Source organism: Geotrypetes seraphini, chromosome 3, assembly GCF_902459505.1.
Source record: "Geotrypetes seraphini chromosome 3, aGeoSer1.1, whole genome shotgun sequence".
Classification (NCBI taxonomy): domain Eukaryota; kingdom Metazoa; phylum Chordata; class Amphibia; order Gymnophiona; family Dermophiidae; genus Geotrypetes; species Geotrypetes seraphini.
In genome coordinates this window covers 79092042-79111614 of record NC_047086.1, presented here as the reverse complement: position 1 = coordinate 79111614, position 19573 = coordinate 79092042, and the positions used below count along the sequence as shown (strand labels likewise).

Here is a 19573-nt window from a genome sequence, read left to right as displayed (position 1 = left end):
GTATTTGTGTAGAGCTCGCCTGTTCATTGCACAAACACACTGGAAGGAATGTAGGTGGAGGACTCTCACACAACTTTGAGCAATGCTCCCTCTAAGGAGTGGCCAGATGCATGCAAACTTTTTTTTTTTTTTAATGTATGGACAAGAAGTTCTAAAACCCAGCAATATTTGATCCCAGTATTGGCAATGCATTTCTGTATACAGCACAAAACAAACAGCACACATATGGTAATTGATTTCGTTTAGTTTAATTAATTTCTATAGTTTAATTTTGTTTGAAAGTCCGGTTGGTATTTTTGTAACTGATCATGTAACAACCATGCGAATGCTTATGTGCGCTGCTTAGATGGAACATAGAAGGTGAACACAAAATATTAGCTCATGTACTTTAAGCATGATCTGATACATCTTTGTGGGTCTTTATTTAAAAAAAAACTATTATAGAGGTCCTTTTACTAAGCTGTGGCCTTAGCATGCCATTGCGTGGGTTTTTCCTATGCACGGGGCATAAAATGGCCAATTTCCATTTTTTTGTATTAATGGCCATACGCTAATGAATTTGAAAGATATCTGCAGTGAGGCGCCACTAGAAGCACCAGGCAAAGCATCCAACATTGATGAGTGGCATTTATTGCTCAATAAAAAACTGAGGAGGATAAAACAAAAATGCGTAAGGCTATATTCTATAAACGGCGCTGTAAGTTAGACAGTAGTAGGCGCCTACCACCGCCTAACTTAATTGTTGTAATTGACTGCATGGTAATTGACTGCATCATTTAAAACTTGCTAAAAAAAAAAAAAAGTAGGTATCGGGAGGCATCTACAATGTAGATGCTATAATCACATCTACAGCAATACATCTAACTTCGCTGTATGCCTAAGTGGGCATGGTTAGGGGTGGAGCAGGTCTTAGGTGTCATTAGGTCCGGTTCACTAAAGAACTTAGGCATCTGCAATGTAGGCCAGTAAAACCCTGGCCTATATTGCAGACACTTAAGTTTTCTGGTAAACACTGTTATCTGCTATTCTTCAAACGGTACCTAAGAGTAATTATCCCCCCCCCCCCTTCTTTCTGCTAGAAGCTGACTTATCAGGACAATAATCTATTTTGGGGAGGCATTGAATTAGTTGATATGACAGTCTATTCCTTAATCCTGATCCAAATTCACCGTAGTTCTTGAAGTCAGTTTTGATTAATATAAATACAGTAAGGCCCTCATTTTACGTGCCCTATCAGAAAACGGCACATAAATGTTTATCTTGCATAAATGCCCAAGTCCCCATTTTACAAAGCCTGGGATACACAGGTACATGTATTAGACCCAAGTGTGTGCAAATGGAGGGGGGGAATGGTATGGGTATGTTTTGGGTAGAACAAGGGCATGGCAAGTTCATAGATGTTTATTCCCCATTTCAGGAGACTAAACATCTGTATCCTAAAAGATTTAGATAAAAGTGTTTATTTATGTTTTTTCCTTTACCATATTGTTCTGTCCATTACCCCCTTATTTTATTTTGAGACTTGTAACCCCTCCCATTTCTCTTCTGTCCATGTCTCGTCAACTGAATTATTATATCTATATGTTCTTTCCCCTGTTTTTAACTATTTCTTTTTTTGGTTTTTAAAATTTGAACTATGTAAACAGCTTTGGTATTTAAAGCAGCATATCAGGTTATAATAAACTTGAAACTTGATAGTTACACCTGCTCCAAGCACATTTATTGTAGGATTTAGTGACCAGCTGCTATTGAGCATTAGCCCATTGAGGAATTATGGGGTGTTCCTCCTTAAGCCATCCATGGTTTTGGCCTCCCAAATGCCAAGCCATCAAGGTCGACAAGTCACTATGATAGTATCAGGAACATAAATTGTTGTGTTTCTAAGATCACAAAGATAACTGGTTATGTGCTGATATATAATTGGTTATGGCAAACATGGTGGTCTTTATTGGCGTGGTTCCTGGTCCTGCTCCTTTGGTGATGGCCGGTTGATCTGTTTTACAGACTGAACTTACTATCAAGCTGCCTCAGAGACTTTTCTGTCTCTTAACTATGTTTTGTTTTATTTTAAATTTTTTATCTGCTTTCATTATTTTCTGTTTCTTTGATTTTTGATCTTGGAAATGTATTACATATTTTTATTTTAATCTGGTACTTTAGCTAGATTGTGAGCCTTCGGGACAGATAGGGTAGTTTTTCTCAAGTACCTAATTTCATTTTAGTTTGATACATTGTAAATTGCTTAGGTCAGTAAAATACAGGAGCGGTATATCAAATCTTAATAAAAATAAACATAACATACCGTAACCATTTAAGTGGAACCAAAAAACTGGTGTAAGTGTTTAAAATGTACATTAATTTCAGCATTGCTATAATTTATGTGTGCAAATATTCACCCTATCTCACTCCACCCAGACTTAAAGATTAATTCAATTAGGGACACATTTTACTTAAATGCATTTCAAGTCAGGGCTCCTTTTACTAAGGTGCGCTAGCAGTTTTAGTGCGTGCTACAATGCCGCACGTGCTAAATGCTAACGCCTCCATAGAGCTTGCATTAGTATTTCTCGTTTAGCATGTGGTTTGCGCGCGCTAAAAACGCTAGCACACCTTAGTAAAAGGAGCCCTTAGTTTCTTCTATTGTCAGTGGTCAATTAGAGTATTATAATGCTTTGCTTCAAGGTTTAAGATTGTCAGATATTCAGTGTTTGCAGTTCAAAATATAGCAATTAAATTTGTTTGTGGGGCAAGGAAATTTGACCATTTAACACCATGCTTCTGGTGACATATAAGATAGCATAAACGTTTGGTGTTAATCTATATTCTATATATAGTATTAATATAGTAACATAGTAAATGCTGGCAGATAAAGACCTGCATAGTCCATCCAGTTTACCCAACAAGGTGGCTAAAATTGAATTTGTCTTCCACTTCTTCATGATTTAACACTGATATACATGGAGGAGCACTGCTGATAGGACGTCTAAGTCTGAATTTCGACATTTTGGGAAATACGTCCAGAAATCCAGTAGAGAAAATGTCCATTCTCAAAACAGCAAGACATCTTATCTTTTTAATGACCTATGTAGACATTTTGGTCCTTAGTACTTCTATCTTTTTTGGCCATTCTCAAATATAAATACGAGTATGTTCTCATGAAAAATGCACATAAGCTTTCCTCTAGGCAGCCTGCATTCTTAATAAATTGTTCAGAAAGCTGAGCATAGCAGAGGGGCTCTGCTAAGAACTACTGTAGTGAATGTCACATTAAAAGTTCCAGGTACAGATGTCACCATATCTTTCTTATATTATATGGTGAGCCCTCCAAAACCCACCCAAAACTTACCATACCCACTTGTACACCACAACAATAGCCCTTATGCCTGTAGGTGTCATCTTTATAATAGGATAATAGGTATAATAGGATTTTGAGGGCTCACCATACAATATAAGAAAGATATGGTGACATCTGTATCTGGAATTTTTAATGTGAAATTCACAGCGGTAACCTCTGCTCCCTAAGCTCGAATGTCTGTGTTAACATCTGAAGCTGCTTAGGTTGAGAACTTTTCAGCACCCCCTCCTACTAGAGGCTAGAATATACTGGGTTTGGTTTTTTTTTTTTACATTTTTGGGTGGTGGTAGGGGGTTGGTAACCACTGTAGGAGTAAGGGGGGGGGGGGGTCATGCCTTAATCCTTCCAGTGGTCAACTGGTCAGTTTGGGCACCTTTTTAGCATTTAGTTGCTTTTATAACAGGTCTAGCTCCAAACATCTAAAAAAAAAGCCCAAGACCTTTTGTTAAAGGTTTGATTATGCCTGATGAGCGTCCAAGTCCTAAGCATACCCTAAACCCACCCAAAACACACCTCTAACATGCCCCCTTAAAATTTATACATACTGGAGACCAGAAAGACATCTAAAAAGTCTGTTTTGAGAATGTCCACTTGGACATTTTGACTAGTAAGACGTCCAAATGTTGTCTTTTGGACGTCTATCGTTTTTTTTTTTTTAATGAGCCCCTTAATCTCTGTCTTTCCCTGCCAGGTTCAGCAATTAGAAAAGGCAGAAAGAAGGGTAACCAAAATTATTAGGAGAAGGAACTCCTCTCATATGAGGAAAGACTAAAGTGGTTAGAGATCTTCAGTTTGGAAGAGGCAGCTGAGTGGACTACAAAATCCTGACTGGTGTAGAATGGGTAAAAGTGAATCAATTTTTTGCTCATTCAAAATGTACAAAGACTAGGGGACACTCAATGAAGTTACATGGTAATACTTTTAAAACAAATAGGAGGAAATATGTTTTCATTGCTAGAGGATGTGGGTATAGCATTTAGCAAATCTGAGTTTTAAAAAAGTTTTGGACAAGTTCCTAGAGGATATTTCCTAAGTCTGATATCGAGGTAGACATGAAGAAAATCAATTGGTAGCATGGAATCTTGCTACTACAGTATTTGGGATTCTGCCAGGTACTTGTAATCTAAATTAGCCACTGTCGGAATCAGGATACTGGACTAGATGGCCCATCAGTCTGACCCAATATGGCTATTCTAATGTTTTTATGCCAGTTTTGAGGCACAAACCATAGAAGTCTGACCAGATCCAATCCTACTTCCCAACTACTGGAGTTGCCATCAAAGCCTACTCCAGCCTTGATGCTGAACTGATTTTGCCATCTCTGGGGCCCATATCATAGAAGTCTGCCCTGCCTTAGTGATACTTCCCAACCTCTGAAGCTGTAGTCAAACCTATCAACCATTATTTCTTTATAGATTTTTGAAAATACTGCAATCTTCTCATCATAATTATCTAATAATCAGGCAGATTTGATTGAATATAATCCAGAGAATTATATTTAGCGGTACAGGTCCAACATTTTGATATGTTCCGATACTTTAGTTATGCCTAAAACAGTGATTTGATAGGTTTAAGATAACTTTTAAAACCCATTAGTTTACAAATGGTTTTAACTAACTTGTTATGATTTATACTTAATTGCCAAGTTTGATTGGCTCCCGTTTAAGTCAATGTTTGGGTGAGAAATTTACAAACTAGTGTGCCAAAATGGTGAAATATTCATCAAAAACAACAAATAGGAGCATTATAAACTTAAAACCACTTTATAAACTGCCTGGCGTGTTTGTATGTGAGTGATTTTGAAGATCAATTTTTGTATCCATCTGACCATTATCAGAATATACTAGCATGGAAATGTTTCTTAGACGATGTGTTCCTTATATGGTCTAGCACTGAACAACAGTTTAACTATTTTTTACAGTGGCTAAATGCGTGTGATGTTAACTTGAAATTCACAGCTAAAGTAGCAACAGTAGAAATAGCGTTTTTAGACATATGGATAACTTTGTACTAGGGTCATTTTCAAACGACCATATATTGCAAAGCGACGGATAGGAATAACCTTTTGAACTACAATAATCACCATCCAAGACACCTATGGGTTAATTTGCCAGTAGGACAATTTTTAAGGCTGCACCATCTGTGTAGCACAGTTGAGGAATACAAAAATAGAGCCGTGGATATGTGGCTCAAATTTGCTGAGAAGGGCTATCCAAAGGCAGTTATTAAAAAGGCATACAAGAGGGCCCTATATGCCCAGCGGGAGCATCTTCTGCAGGGTTCGAATAGGATCTACTGAGCCCAATATGGTATGTACCATCCCATATTCCCACATGGCGTTTGAAATTAAGAAAATCATTAAAACTCACTGGCACATTTTACAGTACCATCCCAGTTTATCTCAGTTGCCTACTTTTGCATACTCTAGGGGGCGTAACCTGCGTGAGCGGGTTAGTTCGTCCCAATTTTTGAGTATAGACCAGAGCCAACAATCAAATCCTGGGAGACACCATCCTTGTGGTAGGTGCAGTGTTTGTTCTCACACCATGGAAGTTCAAGAAATTAAACATCCGCGCTTGCAAAAATCACATCTCTTAAGACATCAAACAGATTGCAATACTGAGGGAGTTGTTTATATGATCATCTGCCCTTGTCAGTTGTTTTACATTGGTCACACAACAAGGTCTACAAAAAGTCCGGATTATAGAACATCTAAGTAGAATCCGAAGGGGAGACATGGGAGCTCCCCTTTCTCAACACTGGCATGCCCAGTCACATATCTTGGACGACCATAAGTTTGTGGTCTTGGAAGCACCATAATTGAAAAGAGGGGGGAATTTAACAGCTTGCCTATGGAAAAAGGAACAATCATGGATATACCATTGGCAAACGGTCACCCCCACCGGTTTGAACAGGGAAGTGGAGTGGTGGGCGTTCCTTCACAAATGAATGACAGCTCAGTTTGATGATAAGTCAGGACTACAGCTGTGAGTGTTGTCACATGAACCAGATATTAGAGAAGTCAGGAGAGCTTTGAAGGTTATCCACCAGTAGCGCTGTAAGTTTCTTTGTTACATTTTTACTTTTCAAATAGTAACAAGCATTTTTTATCTTCTTTTTTTCAGAATGCAGTTCTCTTTTTGATTGTCAACTTGTTGAAGCGGGTTCTCTGAGGAAGCCGTCTTGGCGAAATACATCAGACCCGGCTTTAGCAAGATAAGATTCTGCTTCAGAAAGACAACTTTTACTTACCTTGCGTTTTTTTCAAAAAGACTAAGTTCAAAGTTTAAAATATATGAAAGCTGTTGTGAATTAGTGAAACACTTTTGCACTTCTATTCAAAATTTTTTTACACAATATGAAACAACTTTATAAACAACTCCAAAAGGGAGCAATGATAGACATTTGAAACAAGAATCAGGGTTTCACCCTGGTAGTGTTCATTGCACCATCTCATGGTTCTGAGCTCCTTCAGGCAGTTTATAAAGTGGTTTTAAGTTTATAGTGCTCCTATTTGTTGTTTTTGATGAAAGTTTGATTGGCTGGCATTTGGTGATCTCTGTAGCAGTGCATGGGCTGACTAGGTATCTGAATTTAGAGTGTCTTTTTTATTTTCTCTTTGAATTACATTTCAATTTTCTTTTTAATTTAGCTGTTTGAATGTTATGAATTTTAATTTTTTTATTGTAATCCATCTAAATGATTTCCATGTGGCAGGGTATTCCAATTATAAATGAAGAATGAAACTTGAAACTTGTATTTACCCAGTGTTAAACTGTACACCATCATATTTAGGTGCAATATTATAAAATATTGTGTAGCTTTATTATTGGCATATATATATTTATTTATAAGGGTACCAAGATTTATACACCGATTTATATATCTGGTTTAAACACCAATATATTTATGCAATATATTAGTGCATAAAAGATTTATGTACCATATATATATGGTTTTATTGGTGCAAAAAGCATGGTACCCTTTTTAATTAATGACCCACTTGGTTTGATCTAGCATGGTATAACATATGTTCTTCTTCTTTGCCAATAGTAGGGACAGGATTGGCCAGCTACAGTATTGCAGACAACCAATCTCCTCTCCTTTGACAGCAGAAGCATGGAGGAAAGGGAATAAAAGGAGGATGACGTAGAGATAAACTAGAGGAATTGTAGGCAAGGCTTTGGCTGGCAGTAGCTCCCCAGAGACCAATAATTCAGCACCACCAAGTTAGTGGCAGCTAGATGCTGTCCATCATGCCCATGGAATCCTAGAAGACATGATAATTGAGCCTCGGTGCCACTAGATTTGGCAGCTGTCTAGATTATTAACAAAGTACAGCAGTTAGGCATGGGGCAACTAGATATTGGTGAATTGTGAGGTCACGAATGATCATCTATGCAAGACTGTAGCCAATGTAGAAATAAACACTAAATTGCATAATAAATGATATCCTAAAGCCAAATCCCTACAGTTGGTAGCTGCTACTTATCCTTTAAGTATTGATAGGAATAGCTGGCTAAGCTGAATGGGCAGTTTGTTTCTGCCATATTATAAGTGAATAATTTTTTTTTAAAAATGTGATTGATTTGACAGTTCTGAACCCTTCATAACTGGTTAGTAACTAAAGTTGAAATCTTCATAACTAGTATTAATATTCACACGTTTCAAATGTGTACTTTCACAGCCAAATCAACTTGATTTCACTCCAAAGTTTTTATTTATAGCTGTTACCAGCAGCACACACTTTTTTTTTGTTTTTAGAAAAATAATATTCAATAGAAACTACTGAAAGTTATTTTCTAACTTTCTACAGTGTGGGTAATAGAAAAAAAAAAATGAAAATATCAAACACAATAGGTTTTGTCAGGATTTGAAAAATTAACTGCACAATAAAAAACATAAATCCTTTGCACAAGGTGCTTTATATACATATAAATTCTAGTCAGCTAATTAGATTTGCTAATTTGGGACCATAAATCATCTTGAACACAATGTCCCTATTTCAGACTCAATGAGTTGGCATATAAAGTTCATGTAGAGCAGATTTACGTACCAGTACAGGAAATCTGGAATAAATCATCTGGGTTTTGTCAATAAATACATTTTTTATACATGGAGATATGCAGTTACTGACTTTGGGTTTGACCCTTGGACATTTGTGTCTACATTGGTGGTCACTGTAAAGTATATCTAGTCTGAATGAAAGCCATTCCTTGTTGACAGAAGTAGAAACAGTGATCAACAAACAAGTTGTAAGAAATCATTTTATATCTAACATAATTTAATATAATACACATTAAACATGTGTATTATATTATATGCATTCAGTTCATGAAATCACCTTAATAATTCAGTACATGCAAAATCAATTTAATGTATATTAAAATTAACAGATCAATTAACGTGTGCACAATTGATCTGCAAGTGATACAAGTTCTAACGTGGATTTAAAGAAAGTAAAAATGAATGTACGAAAAGAAAAAAAATACTGCACCAAAGCCAAAAAAAGGTCAAATGATCTGAAAATGAACCAAAAAATGTTTGGCCTATGAAAGTTCCTAGATAATGGGGCTCATTTTCAAAATAGAAACACATCCAAAAATTAGAATAAAGTAGTACTTGGACATTTTTCTCACCAAAACATCCAAGAAGCCATTTTCAAAATCAACTTTCTAGATGTTTTGCTAGGTCTTTTGTCTGCAGTGAGTCTAAGGTCTCTTTTTACTAAGCTGCGATAGCGGTTTTAGCGTGCACGTAGCTCGCGCTGAATTGCCACGCGCGCTAGGCCTTAATGCCAGCATTGAAACTGCCATTAGTTCTAGCTGCGTAGCGTGGGTTTAGCATGCGCTAAAATCCTGTGTGCGCTAAAAACGCTATTGCAGCTTAGTAAAAGGAACCCTAAATCTCAAAGGGGCATGTTGGAAGGATGTTATGAACGGGATTTGGGCAGGCTTAACACTTGGACATTTTGCAGTGATAATCAAACTTTTTTAAATAAAACTTCCAGGGCAAAATTTGGGGTTAGAACTATTTAAAAAATAATTAAGGGTCAAAAAGGTGCCCAAACTGACCTGATGACCACTGGAGGGATGAAGGCATGGCTCCCCCACACTGGTCACTAACCCCCTCCCACCCCACAAAAATCTGAATGAAACAGTATATATCTGTCTCTATGTCAGCTGCAGATAGCATGATCAGTCCTAGTAGAACAGTAAGTAGATGTCTGGAGTAGCTTGGTGGGCAGTGCAGTAGACTCCAGAGAAGGGGACCCAGGTCCATATCCCACCCTACTAGTACATTTGTGGAGAAAAGTGTGAGCCTATCAAAATGAGCCAAAACCTACTGTATTGACATATAGGTGACACTTGCAGCCATAAGGGCTATTAGGTTGGTAGACAGGTAGGTCCAGTAGGTTTTAGGAGTGTTTGGGAGAGCACAGCATGCAATGAAAGGAGGTTCTGTTGAGATGGAATATACCCTTTATATGAAGTTCATAGCAGTGCCCTCTAAGGTGTCCCACTGCTCTGCTGGCATGCCTGTGTTACAAATCTAGTATAGATGGTGGCCCCCACCTACATTCAAATGGTTTGCTTTGGCTATTTTCATATTCGAAAATGGGCAAAAAAGATAAGACGCACTAAGGCCCCGATTCTCTATACTGTGCTGACATTGGGATCAACCTAAAAAGCAGCCGCTGATTGTGTGTCAATCATGCGACTGCACCATATAGAGAACCACACCTCCCGGAAAGATGCGCCTGAAATGGAGGCCAGGGTTTTCCAGGCCTACATTTCCAGCACCTATTTTAAATTATGAATCATGCCAATGAAGGCGCTTTAGGCACCTAATGCTACTTCCGGTGTTATCCATGCCCACATTAGTGTTAGGTGGTCTAAAGAGTCTACGGCAGCATGATTCCTTTGCCAATTTGTAGGCACCAGTAGGCACCTTGAAACTCAGTTAAAAACATCACTTGAATGGTGGTATTTACTCTGCTTCGGCACCTACTGGTGCCTAAAAAATTGGCACCGGTTAGAGAATCCAGGCCTAAGAGCCAAAACGTCTAGATAGATCATTTTTGAAAATAAAGATAGATGTATTGCAATTTCGAAAATGGACATTTTTGCACCCAATTTTTGGGATGTTTTTCTCAAAACGTTCAAAGTTGGACTTGACGTCATATCAAAAATGGCCCTCAATATATCTGTGATTGGTATCACTTACAGTTTGTTTGTTGACTCTTCTTTCTACATACATAAATGGACCAAGAAGGAAGCAAACATAATGCTTTGAAGTTGACAGAAGTAAATTTGCCAATGTCATTGATCAATTAATTTAATTTCTTACCGGTGGTGTGTTGAAAATGTAGAAAGAAGAACCCTTCAGTGCGAGGAACTTGTATTTGTAGAGCTGAGAAGTGTCAGATCCTCGAAACCTTTCACTCACCCACCCTATGTGTATAACCTGTAGGAAAAAAGCTTGAACATTAAAAAACATGGACCCGATAGAAAAAGCTGAAGTACTGTTGGAATTAGAACATTCAGGCTGAAGTATTCACAATTCCCCTAAGCTTTTAGAAAAGGCTCTGATTAATCTAGAATCATGATGTCAACAAATAGATGTGTATGGGCCAGGACATAGAGTTACCAGATTTTCCGTTTGGAAAATCTGGACCCCCTAGACCTGCACCCAGGCCTGCCCAGTTCCACCCATCCATGCCCTATCACACCCCAGTCCTGCTCCTAATCCTGTCCCAGCCCCATCCCCAAGCCCGTCCCCCCCCCCCACCCACTGCCGTCCGAACCCTTGGGCATGTCCTCAAAAGGAGGACATGTCCGTGGAAATACGGACATCTAGTAACCCTAACCATTGTAATATAAATACATTTTAAAACTACCATAAACAAGGCCCTGTGTGGTTCTAACTACAGAGGGGAAAAAAAACCAAGAGAGGAAGAAAAAGCAGGTTAAAACTTCTCCTGAAAACTGAAGCCAGTGCATAAAGGGTGGGAAGAATAGACAAGCTTCTGTGGGGAGCAGTATTCCCCCTTCTTTCTGGTAGAGGGCTTGCTAAATATTTACCTCTTTTACAATGGAAATGGGATACATGGGTTCTCTAGGGAGGTAAAATCAAGGGGGGAGGTCATTAGAGTGGGCAGACTTGTTGGGCAATGGCCCTTTTCTGCCATCATCTTCTATGTTTCTATGTTTCTAATGAGAATGAGTTTTCTTCACTAGTAGAAACTAGAAGGAAAAGCAAAAATAAGAAGTAATCCTAGAGAACATGGGGCATGGTGGAGTATTTTTACAATTAAAAATTTAATTAAAAAAAAAGCAAAAAGTCTGAAGTTTCAAGTTTATTTAGATTTGATAAACCGCAACAATGGTTAGCCTTCTGGGTAGTTCCCAATAATAAAATATAATGAAACAAGAGTTATTCTTTTGTGATACGGAAAGTGAAGAAAGCAATGTATGATGTCGATGTAAGACGAAATGTTGATGCGCACCCATACGGAGCCATTTCTACTTCTAGTGTACTCAACTTCATTTAATAATTTCAATTTAGGAATATTTATTATTCTGAAATATGCCTATGGAATGCTAAATTCATGTGTATATTTTATTCAGAATATTTATTCTCAAGGCAGTAGGCCAGGTTGCAAACAGCAGTGAATAATCAACTATGAGTATATGTATTACTACCTGTTCAAAGGTAGTGATTTCCATTCATGTAAAGCAGGTGCGAACAACTCTAGTCCTTCAGGGCCTCAAACCAGATATTCCTAGTGAATATAAATGAGGTACATTTGCTTGCAGATCATGTTATTAATGTGCAAATCAGTCTAATGAATATTCATTAAGATTGTCTTGAAATTATGATTAGTTTGGGACTCCAAGAACTGGGCTTATCCACCCCTACTGTAAAGATTTGCTAGACAAGCTCTTAAGTGTTAGGAGTTTAGCATCTCATTGACTAAAGGAAAGAAAGTCCCTCTTGCATCATTTAACTCTTGAATATTAAATTAGACACATCAAAACTATTGGACAAAATTAAGAAAACAAATCTCTGAATTAAGTAAAGCAAGTCATGCAGTAAATTATCCCAACAACCCGAGCCCAAAATTGTACAGCTGAATTTTGCTTGCTGGTTAATATGTTTATGTTTATTAAAACTTTCTTTCTTTATTTAGCCCATCCTCCCAAAAGAGCCCAGTATGGGTCAAAGACAATACAGACGAGACGTATAACTGAATTATAGTAGATACAAACTTCTGAGATATACTAATTAACAATACATGCTATGGTATGGAAATTAGACATATGGCCTAGTTAGAGTAGAGGTTTGCACGGGAACGGGGATCGCGGGAATCCCGCGGGAATCCCCCCTAACCCACGGGACTCCCACGGGGACCCCCCTCTAGCTCACGGGACTCCCACGGGAACCCCCCTCTAGCCAACGGGGCTCCCACGGGGATGGAAGGCTTTGGATACAGGGATTGTCCATATAATATAATGGACACGTCAGCCTTAGTAAAAGAGGGGGTTTATAAGTTAATTACTGAACAGAAAACTAAAAAAGGGTTCCACCAAAGAGATTCCACAAGGAAAACAGCAGCGCAAACTGTGGAATTGATGATCCTGTCGGAAGTAATTGCTGCTTTTTATGGGGACGGGCAGGGATGGAGGTAATTCCTTGCGGGGACGGGTGGGGACGGAGAGGATCCTGACGGGGATGGGTGGGACGGACAGGATCCTGGTGGGGATGGGTGGGGACGGAGAGGATCCTGATGGGGACGGAGAGGATCCTGATGGGGACGGGTGGGACGGAGAGGATCCTGGCGGGAACGGGTGGGGACAGAGAGGATCTTGATGGGGACGGAGAGGATCCTGGCGGGGACGGGTGAGGACGGAGAGGATCCTGGCAGGGACGGGTGGGGACGGAGAGGATCCTGGTGGGGACGGGTGGGGACGGAAAGGATCCTGATGGGGACGGGTGGGGACGAAGAGGATCCTGATGGGGACAGGCGGGGATGAGTGGGATTTCTGTCCCCGTGCAACTCTCTAAGTTAGAGTTCTTTAATGGCTTGGTCTTTTCACAGAGCTGGAGCAGCACGAGCAGCGGTATAAACAGCATCTTTTACCTTCTGCTTGTGCCGGCCTCGGCTCCCTTCTGATGTCATGTTCTGGTCCCGTGACCATGAAGTAACATCAGAAGAGAGTCGAGGCCGACATGAGCAGTAGGTGGAAGATGCTGCTCATGCTAGCATACATTTCAAGAGATACGCAGGGGGGGCAGAGAGGAGGAGATGCGCCAGTGCTCTGCCAAGATGGTGCCCTGGGCTGTCCCTCCCCCCCCTTATTATGATTTTTCTTTGATCAAATATAAATTTGCTATATGAAGATGGAGTTTTTTTGACCCATGATGATAATTTTTGCACACCTAGCAATATTTTAGCAAGGGATTTTTGCCTTATGATTTTTTGTGAGGTCCATTTCTCCAACTATTTTTAATTTATTCTGGCATTTTTTAGTAGTTTAGAGTTTTCAATTTTTGTGTGATGCTATTGGTATTGCACAGGTAAAGAGCTATGAAGGATATTGTTGAAGTTCTTTTCATTCAAATTCCTCTAAAACTCCTGGGTAATCAGCCATCAAAGTGAAAAGTCATCTCCTTGTCCATCAATTCCAGTAGCTCATTCTCACTGTTGGGCAATCCAGGTCCCTAATACCTGTCCAAAACCCAAGGAATAGCAATATTCCATGCTACCGATCCAGGGCAAACAGCGGCTTCCCTCATGTCCCTCTCAATAAGACTATGGACTTTTCCTCTAGGAAATTGTTCAAACCTTTCTTAAAACTAGGTATGCTATCTGCTCATACCACAAATTCTGGCAATGCATTCCAGAGATTAACTATTCTCAGACTGAAAAAAAATTCTTCCTATTGGTTTTAAAGTATTTCCCTGTAACTTCATCGAGTGTTCCCTAGTCTTTGTAATTTTTGATGAAGTGAAAAATTGATCCACTTGGATGATAGCTTGTTGGTACTAGAGGATCCAACATAGCAGATTTCATTAATGGAGTGAGTGCTATCTGTCCCATAGATAGAAAAAAACCATGATCAAGAAAATGATTCATTAATTCCCACTTTTGCAAAATCATAGCGTGTTTTGTAGCACCGGCCGCGATGGTAACAACTCTGACTTTCACAGAATTCCTAAGAGCGCTGGAACTGTTACTACCGTGGCCGGTGCTAAAAACCACGCTACAGTGTTGTAAAGGGGGGGGTTAATAATGTTAACCACTGTACATCCTTAGTAGGTAAATTCTGAAATATAGGGCCTCTTCTATCAAACTGCGCTAGCAGTTTTTAGCGCAGAGAGCCGCGCTGAATGGCCAGCGTTGCTCCCGACGCTCATAGAGTTCCTATGAGCATCGGGAGCAGCGCGGATCATTCAGCGCGGCGCTCTCTGCTAAAAACTGCTAGCGTAGTTTGATAGAAGAGGCCCACTGTGGTAGTTTAACAATCCAAAGAAGAAGAGGAGCGACTCAATCTGTTTAAAAATAAAACAATGTGATCTTCGGTTAACATGAGAAAACAATATCTATCTACCGTATTTTCACGCAGATAACGCGCACCCGTGTAAAACGCGCACACGGGTATAGCGCGCAGAAACCACGATTTTATGTACAAAAACTTTTGTATACCGCGCTCACGGGTATACCGCGCATGCAGCCCGACTGTGCTTTCGCCCGCCCCGAATCTCCTCTGGCCACCCCAACTCTCCTTTCGCCCTTCCTGACTCTCCGTGCGCTGTCCCGACTCTCCGTTCACCCTCCCTGACTTTCCGTGCACTGCCCCGACTCTCCGTGCACTGTCCCGACTCTCCTTTCACCCTCCCTGACTTTCCGTGCACTGCCCCGCCTCTCCGTGCGCTGTCCCGACTCTCCGTTCACCCGCCCTGACTTTCCGTGCACTGCCCCGACTCTCCGTGCGCTGTCCCGACTCTCCGATACATCCCCCCCCCGGCAGGACCACTCGCACCCCCACCCCGAAGGACCGCCGACTCCCCGACAATATCGGGCCAGAAGGGAGCCCAAACCCTCCTGGCCACGGCGACCCCCTACCCCCACCCCGCACTACATTACGGGCAGGAGGGATCCCAGGCCCTCCTGCCCTCGACGCAAACCCCCCTCCCTCCAACGACCGCCCCCCCCAAGAACCTCCAACCGCCCCCCCAGCCGACCCGCGATCCCCCTGGCCGACCCCCACGACACCCCCACCCCCTTCCCCGTACCTTTGGTAGTTGGCCGGACAGACGGGAGCCAAACCCGCCTGTCCGGCAGGCAGCCAACGACGGAATGAGGCCGGATTGGCCCATCCGTCCCAAAGCTCCGCCTACTGGTGGGGCCTAAGGCACGTGGGCCAATCAGAATAGGCCCTGGAGCCTTAGGTCCCACCTGGGGGCGCAGCCTGAGGCACATGGTCGGGTTGGGCCCATGTGCCTCAGGCCGCGCCCCCAGGTGGGACCTAAGGCTCCAGGGCCTATTCTGATTGGCCCACGCGCCTTAGGCCCCACCAGTAGGCGGAGCTTTGGGACGGATGGGCCAATCCGGCCTCATTCCGTCGTTGGCTGCCTGCCGGACAGGCGGGTTTGGCTCCCGTCTGTCCGGCCAACTACCAAAGGTACGGGGAAGGGGGGTGGGGGTGTCGTGGGGGTCGGCCAGGGGGGGTCGCGGGTCGGCTGGGGGGGCGGTCGGAGGTTCTTGGGGGGGGCGGTCGTTGGAGGGAGGGGGGTTTGCGTCGAGAGCAGGAGGGCCTGGGATCCCTCCTGCCCGTAATGTAGTGCGGGGTGGGGGTAGGGGGTCGCCGTGGCCAGGAGGGTTTGGGCTCCCTCCTGGCCCGATATTGTCGGGGAGTTGGGGAGTCGGCCGGGCAAGAGGGCTTGGGCTCCCTCTTGCTCCGATCGTGGATGCGGGTGCGGGTGGGAGCGCGTGCGAGCGGTCGTTCGGGGTGGGGGTGCGAGCGGTCCTGCTGGGGGGGGTGAATCGGGCGTCGGGCGGGGTGGGAACTATGTAAAAAAATTTTTGTATACCGCGCTCACGCGTATAACGCGCGAGGGGTATGCGCGGTAGGTAAAAACACGTATAACGCGCGCGTTATATGCGTGAAAATACGGTACTCAATATAAGAAAATTGGAAGAGAATCTTTGGAAGTAAATGAGGACTGGACATGTTTGCCCAAATGTACAGTATACTATAACCAATAATTTGAGAGGGAGGGGTAACAATTAAGCTAAAAACCTAGTTCCAAGAGTAGGAACAGAGTCTAACAGCATGAACTACAAAAGTGGATCAGCATGGATCTCAAACAGTGGAAGTTTAAATATGTGTTGCTAAATTGGATGATGCGCAAATGATTACCCAGAGATGAATGAAGACCTTGAATAATCAAGGAAAGAAGCATAATGTATGTGTCCTGAACTTTCCAAGATATTCAGTAGTTACCCTAGAGAATATGTTGAGGAGATACTTCATTGAAGCCTTCAAAAGTCCATCAATACATTATTATTTATCCTTAATTATGAAGACTAGTAGAAAGAATGGTAGTTTACTACTTGCTGCTGATAATCTTAACTTGACAGCTCTCCTGGAAGGTTCTACAGAGGGTTTGTTGTTGTTGTTTAACTAAAGTAATGCCAAAGCTGTTAAAGGAACTGATGGTATATAAATGCTCCAAAATAATATGATGTTTCACAGTTAACACCTTGTTGGGTGTAAGTCAGTGGCAGCCGTTTCTTCTGGGGGTTCCCGGAGGGAGGCTGTGTGACTGAGGGCTCTCTAAAAAAACTTACGTTATTCTTTTTTTGAGTGGTAGTAGTATTTTCACTTTACGGGTGGTTTCTCCCTCTCATCTAGTTCCTTTTCTTGGGGTTTTGGGAGACCATTTTGTTTGAGTATCACTTTATCTCCCATTTTTCAGGTTTTGTTTATATCCAAAATAATATGAGGCAGGGAACTGGCTCTAATGGAACTAACTTTCTGCTTTAATTTCCTAGCAAATGTGTTTCAAAATTTCAGAATAATGTGTTCATATTTTGTGAGCCAGAGCAACTGAACTCTTTTTATTGAGACCAGGTGTCAGCCTGGTAATCTGTCCCTTGATATGTAACAGTTAGCTGCCACAGAGAGTTAAATTTTGAGTCTGCATTATATCAATTTTGCTGTAAACCAGGCTTGCCCAACTCATGGCCCTAGGTCCAGAACCTGGCCATCAATCTGCTTTTTTTCTGGCCCTCAGAAGCTTGGTAATTCTTGTGGTGCTTATAGCAAGATTCATAGGAGCCAACTTTTGAAAATGATTGCCAGTGCTGAACTCAAAATTCACAACAAATTTCCCCTTACTCAGGAAAGAAAACCAAAATACATTTGGAAGTGAATGACCAGCCTGTAACTAAATGTCAAGAGCAGGGCAGGTAATTTGGACAAATCAAAAGCTAGAGTCCTGACACTCTCTCCTCCCTCTTGCAGCTTGTCAGTATTATATACTCTCTCTCCATTCAGGCCATCTACTATACAGTATAACACTTTTCTATAACCAGTTCCTCAAGCCATCATCCACACCACACTTTTTTTTTTCTTTCAATTTTGTTTTCACTTTCCCACTAATTTCTTTTTCTTCCTTGCTCCTCTTTGTTCTTTTACCCTCTCTCTCTTCTCCATCTGCACTTTTACATTTTTTTTCCTTTTGCACAGGCATGATTTGATATTTTATATTTGGGAGCAGGGAGTATAATACTGTAGCTAAATCTTTTTTAGCCAGTTCTGCTTATTATTTTCCCTTGACCCAGGTTTCTATTTCCCTACACTCCCCAGTAAGCTTCAAAGTACTTTTCCCCTAACCAATTGCTGTGTGATGCAGGTTTAGCTCACCCAGGAACAAACAAAAACCAACTGCAGATGTGTACAAGATGCAGGCAGAATTTATTGTGACAAATATAAATTTATAAAAACCTTTTTCCCAAACAAGGGACCCGACACGGTCCGTGTTTTGGACAAACCTTCGTCAGGGGTCCAATATGCAAAAAGGTTTAAAAAATATGCCACAAAAAATATGGAATAAAAAATCATAAACCAAAAGGTCCAATGTGCCGAGAATCGCCAACTCCTGTAAAGCGTCTCACAAAGTACTTTGTGAGACGCTTTACAGGAGTTGGCGATTCTCGGCACATTGGACCTTTTGGTTTATGATTTTTTATTCCATATTTTTTAAACCTTTTTGCATATTGGACCCCTGACGAAGGTTTGTCCAAAACACGGACCGTGTCGGGTCCCTTGTTTGGGAAAAAGGTTTTTATAAATTTATATTTGTCACAATAAATTCTGCCTGCATCTTGTACACATCTGCAGTTGGTTTTTGTTTGTTCCTGGTTGGTTTTTTTCTGCAGATAAGGTTGGACCCCTCCTTCCTTTTTGGTTTAGCTCATCCATCCATTGACTGCTTCTTACTTCTCACTCTCCTCTACAGATAAGATTTCCACATGGAAAAGAATAAGTAGTGGAGTGCCTCAAGGGTCTGTACTGGAACCTAGAGATGTGAGTGTTGAGTAAGGACATCAAATTATTCAAGTTGTTAGCCTGGCAGAGAATTGCAAGGATTTGTAGAAAGATTTTCTGAGACTAGGAGTATGGCTATCTTACTAGAAGATAACATTTAATATGGGAAAGTGCAAAGTGATGCACATAGAAAAACATAATCCCACCTACGGGCACAAAATGCTTGGTTTTTGAGTTAGGAGTTACCACACAAGAAAAAGATCTTGGACTAAAAAAAGGCAATTCTGTAACAGGGTGACCAGTTATATACCCCTTGTATACATAAATACATCAAAATTTAGCACTTATATGTATAGATACCCTAAGCGCTATTCTATAAGGTTGCATGGAAGTGGCATCATGTGAAAATGAAAAGGAACATGGGCAAGCCTCCCCCATATCTGCATAACTTACATAAGAACATAAGCAGTGCTTCCGCCGGGTCAGACCATAGGTCCATCCTGCCCAGCAGTCCGCTCCCGCGGCGGCCCAAACAGGTCACGACCTGTCTGAATCACCAGAAGGGGCCTCCTTGCCACCTTGGTTTCCCATTGAGTCCTATCTTCCCATCGAAATCCTAACCCTCCGGTCTTGCACATGCACGACCTGGTTGGGTTTC

General features: G+C 41.4%; 1 protein-coding gene across 1 annotated transcript in view; it reads right to left on the bottom strand.

Moving 5' to 3' along the window:
* Positions 1–19573, bottom strand: part of SNTG2 (syntrophin gamma 2) — a 391266-nt gene that overhangs the window by 125573 nt on the left and 246120 nt on the right. The window contains exon 13 of the mRNA XM_033937548.1: positions 10706–10822. Within this exon, the coding sequence (XP_033793439.1) occupies positions 10706–10822 (117 nt within the window). The remainder of the gene's footprint in view (positions 1–10705; positions 10823–19573) is intronic.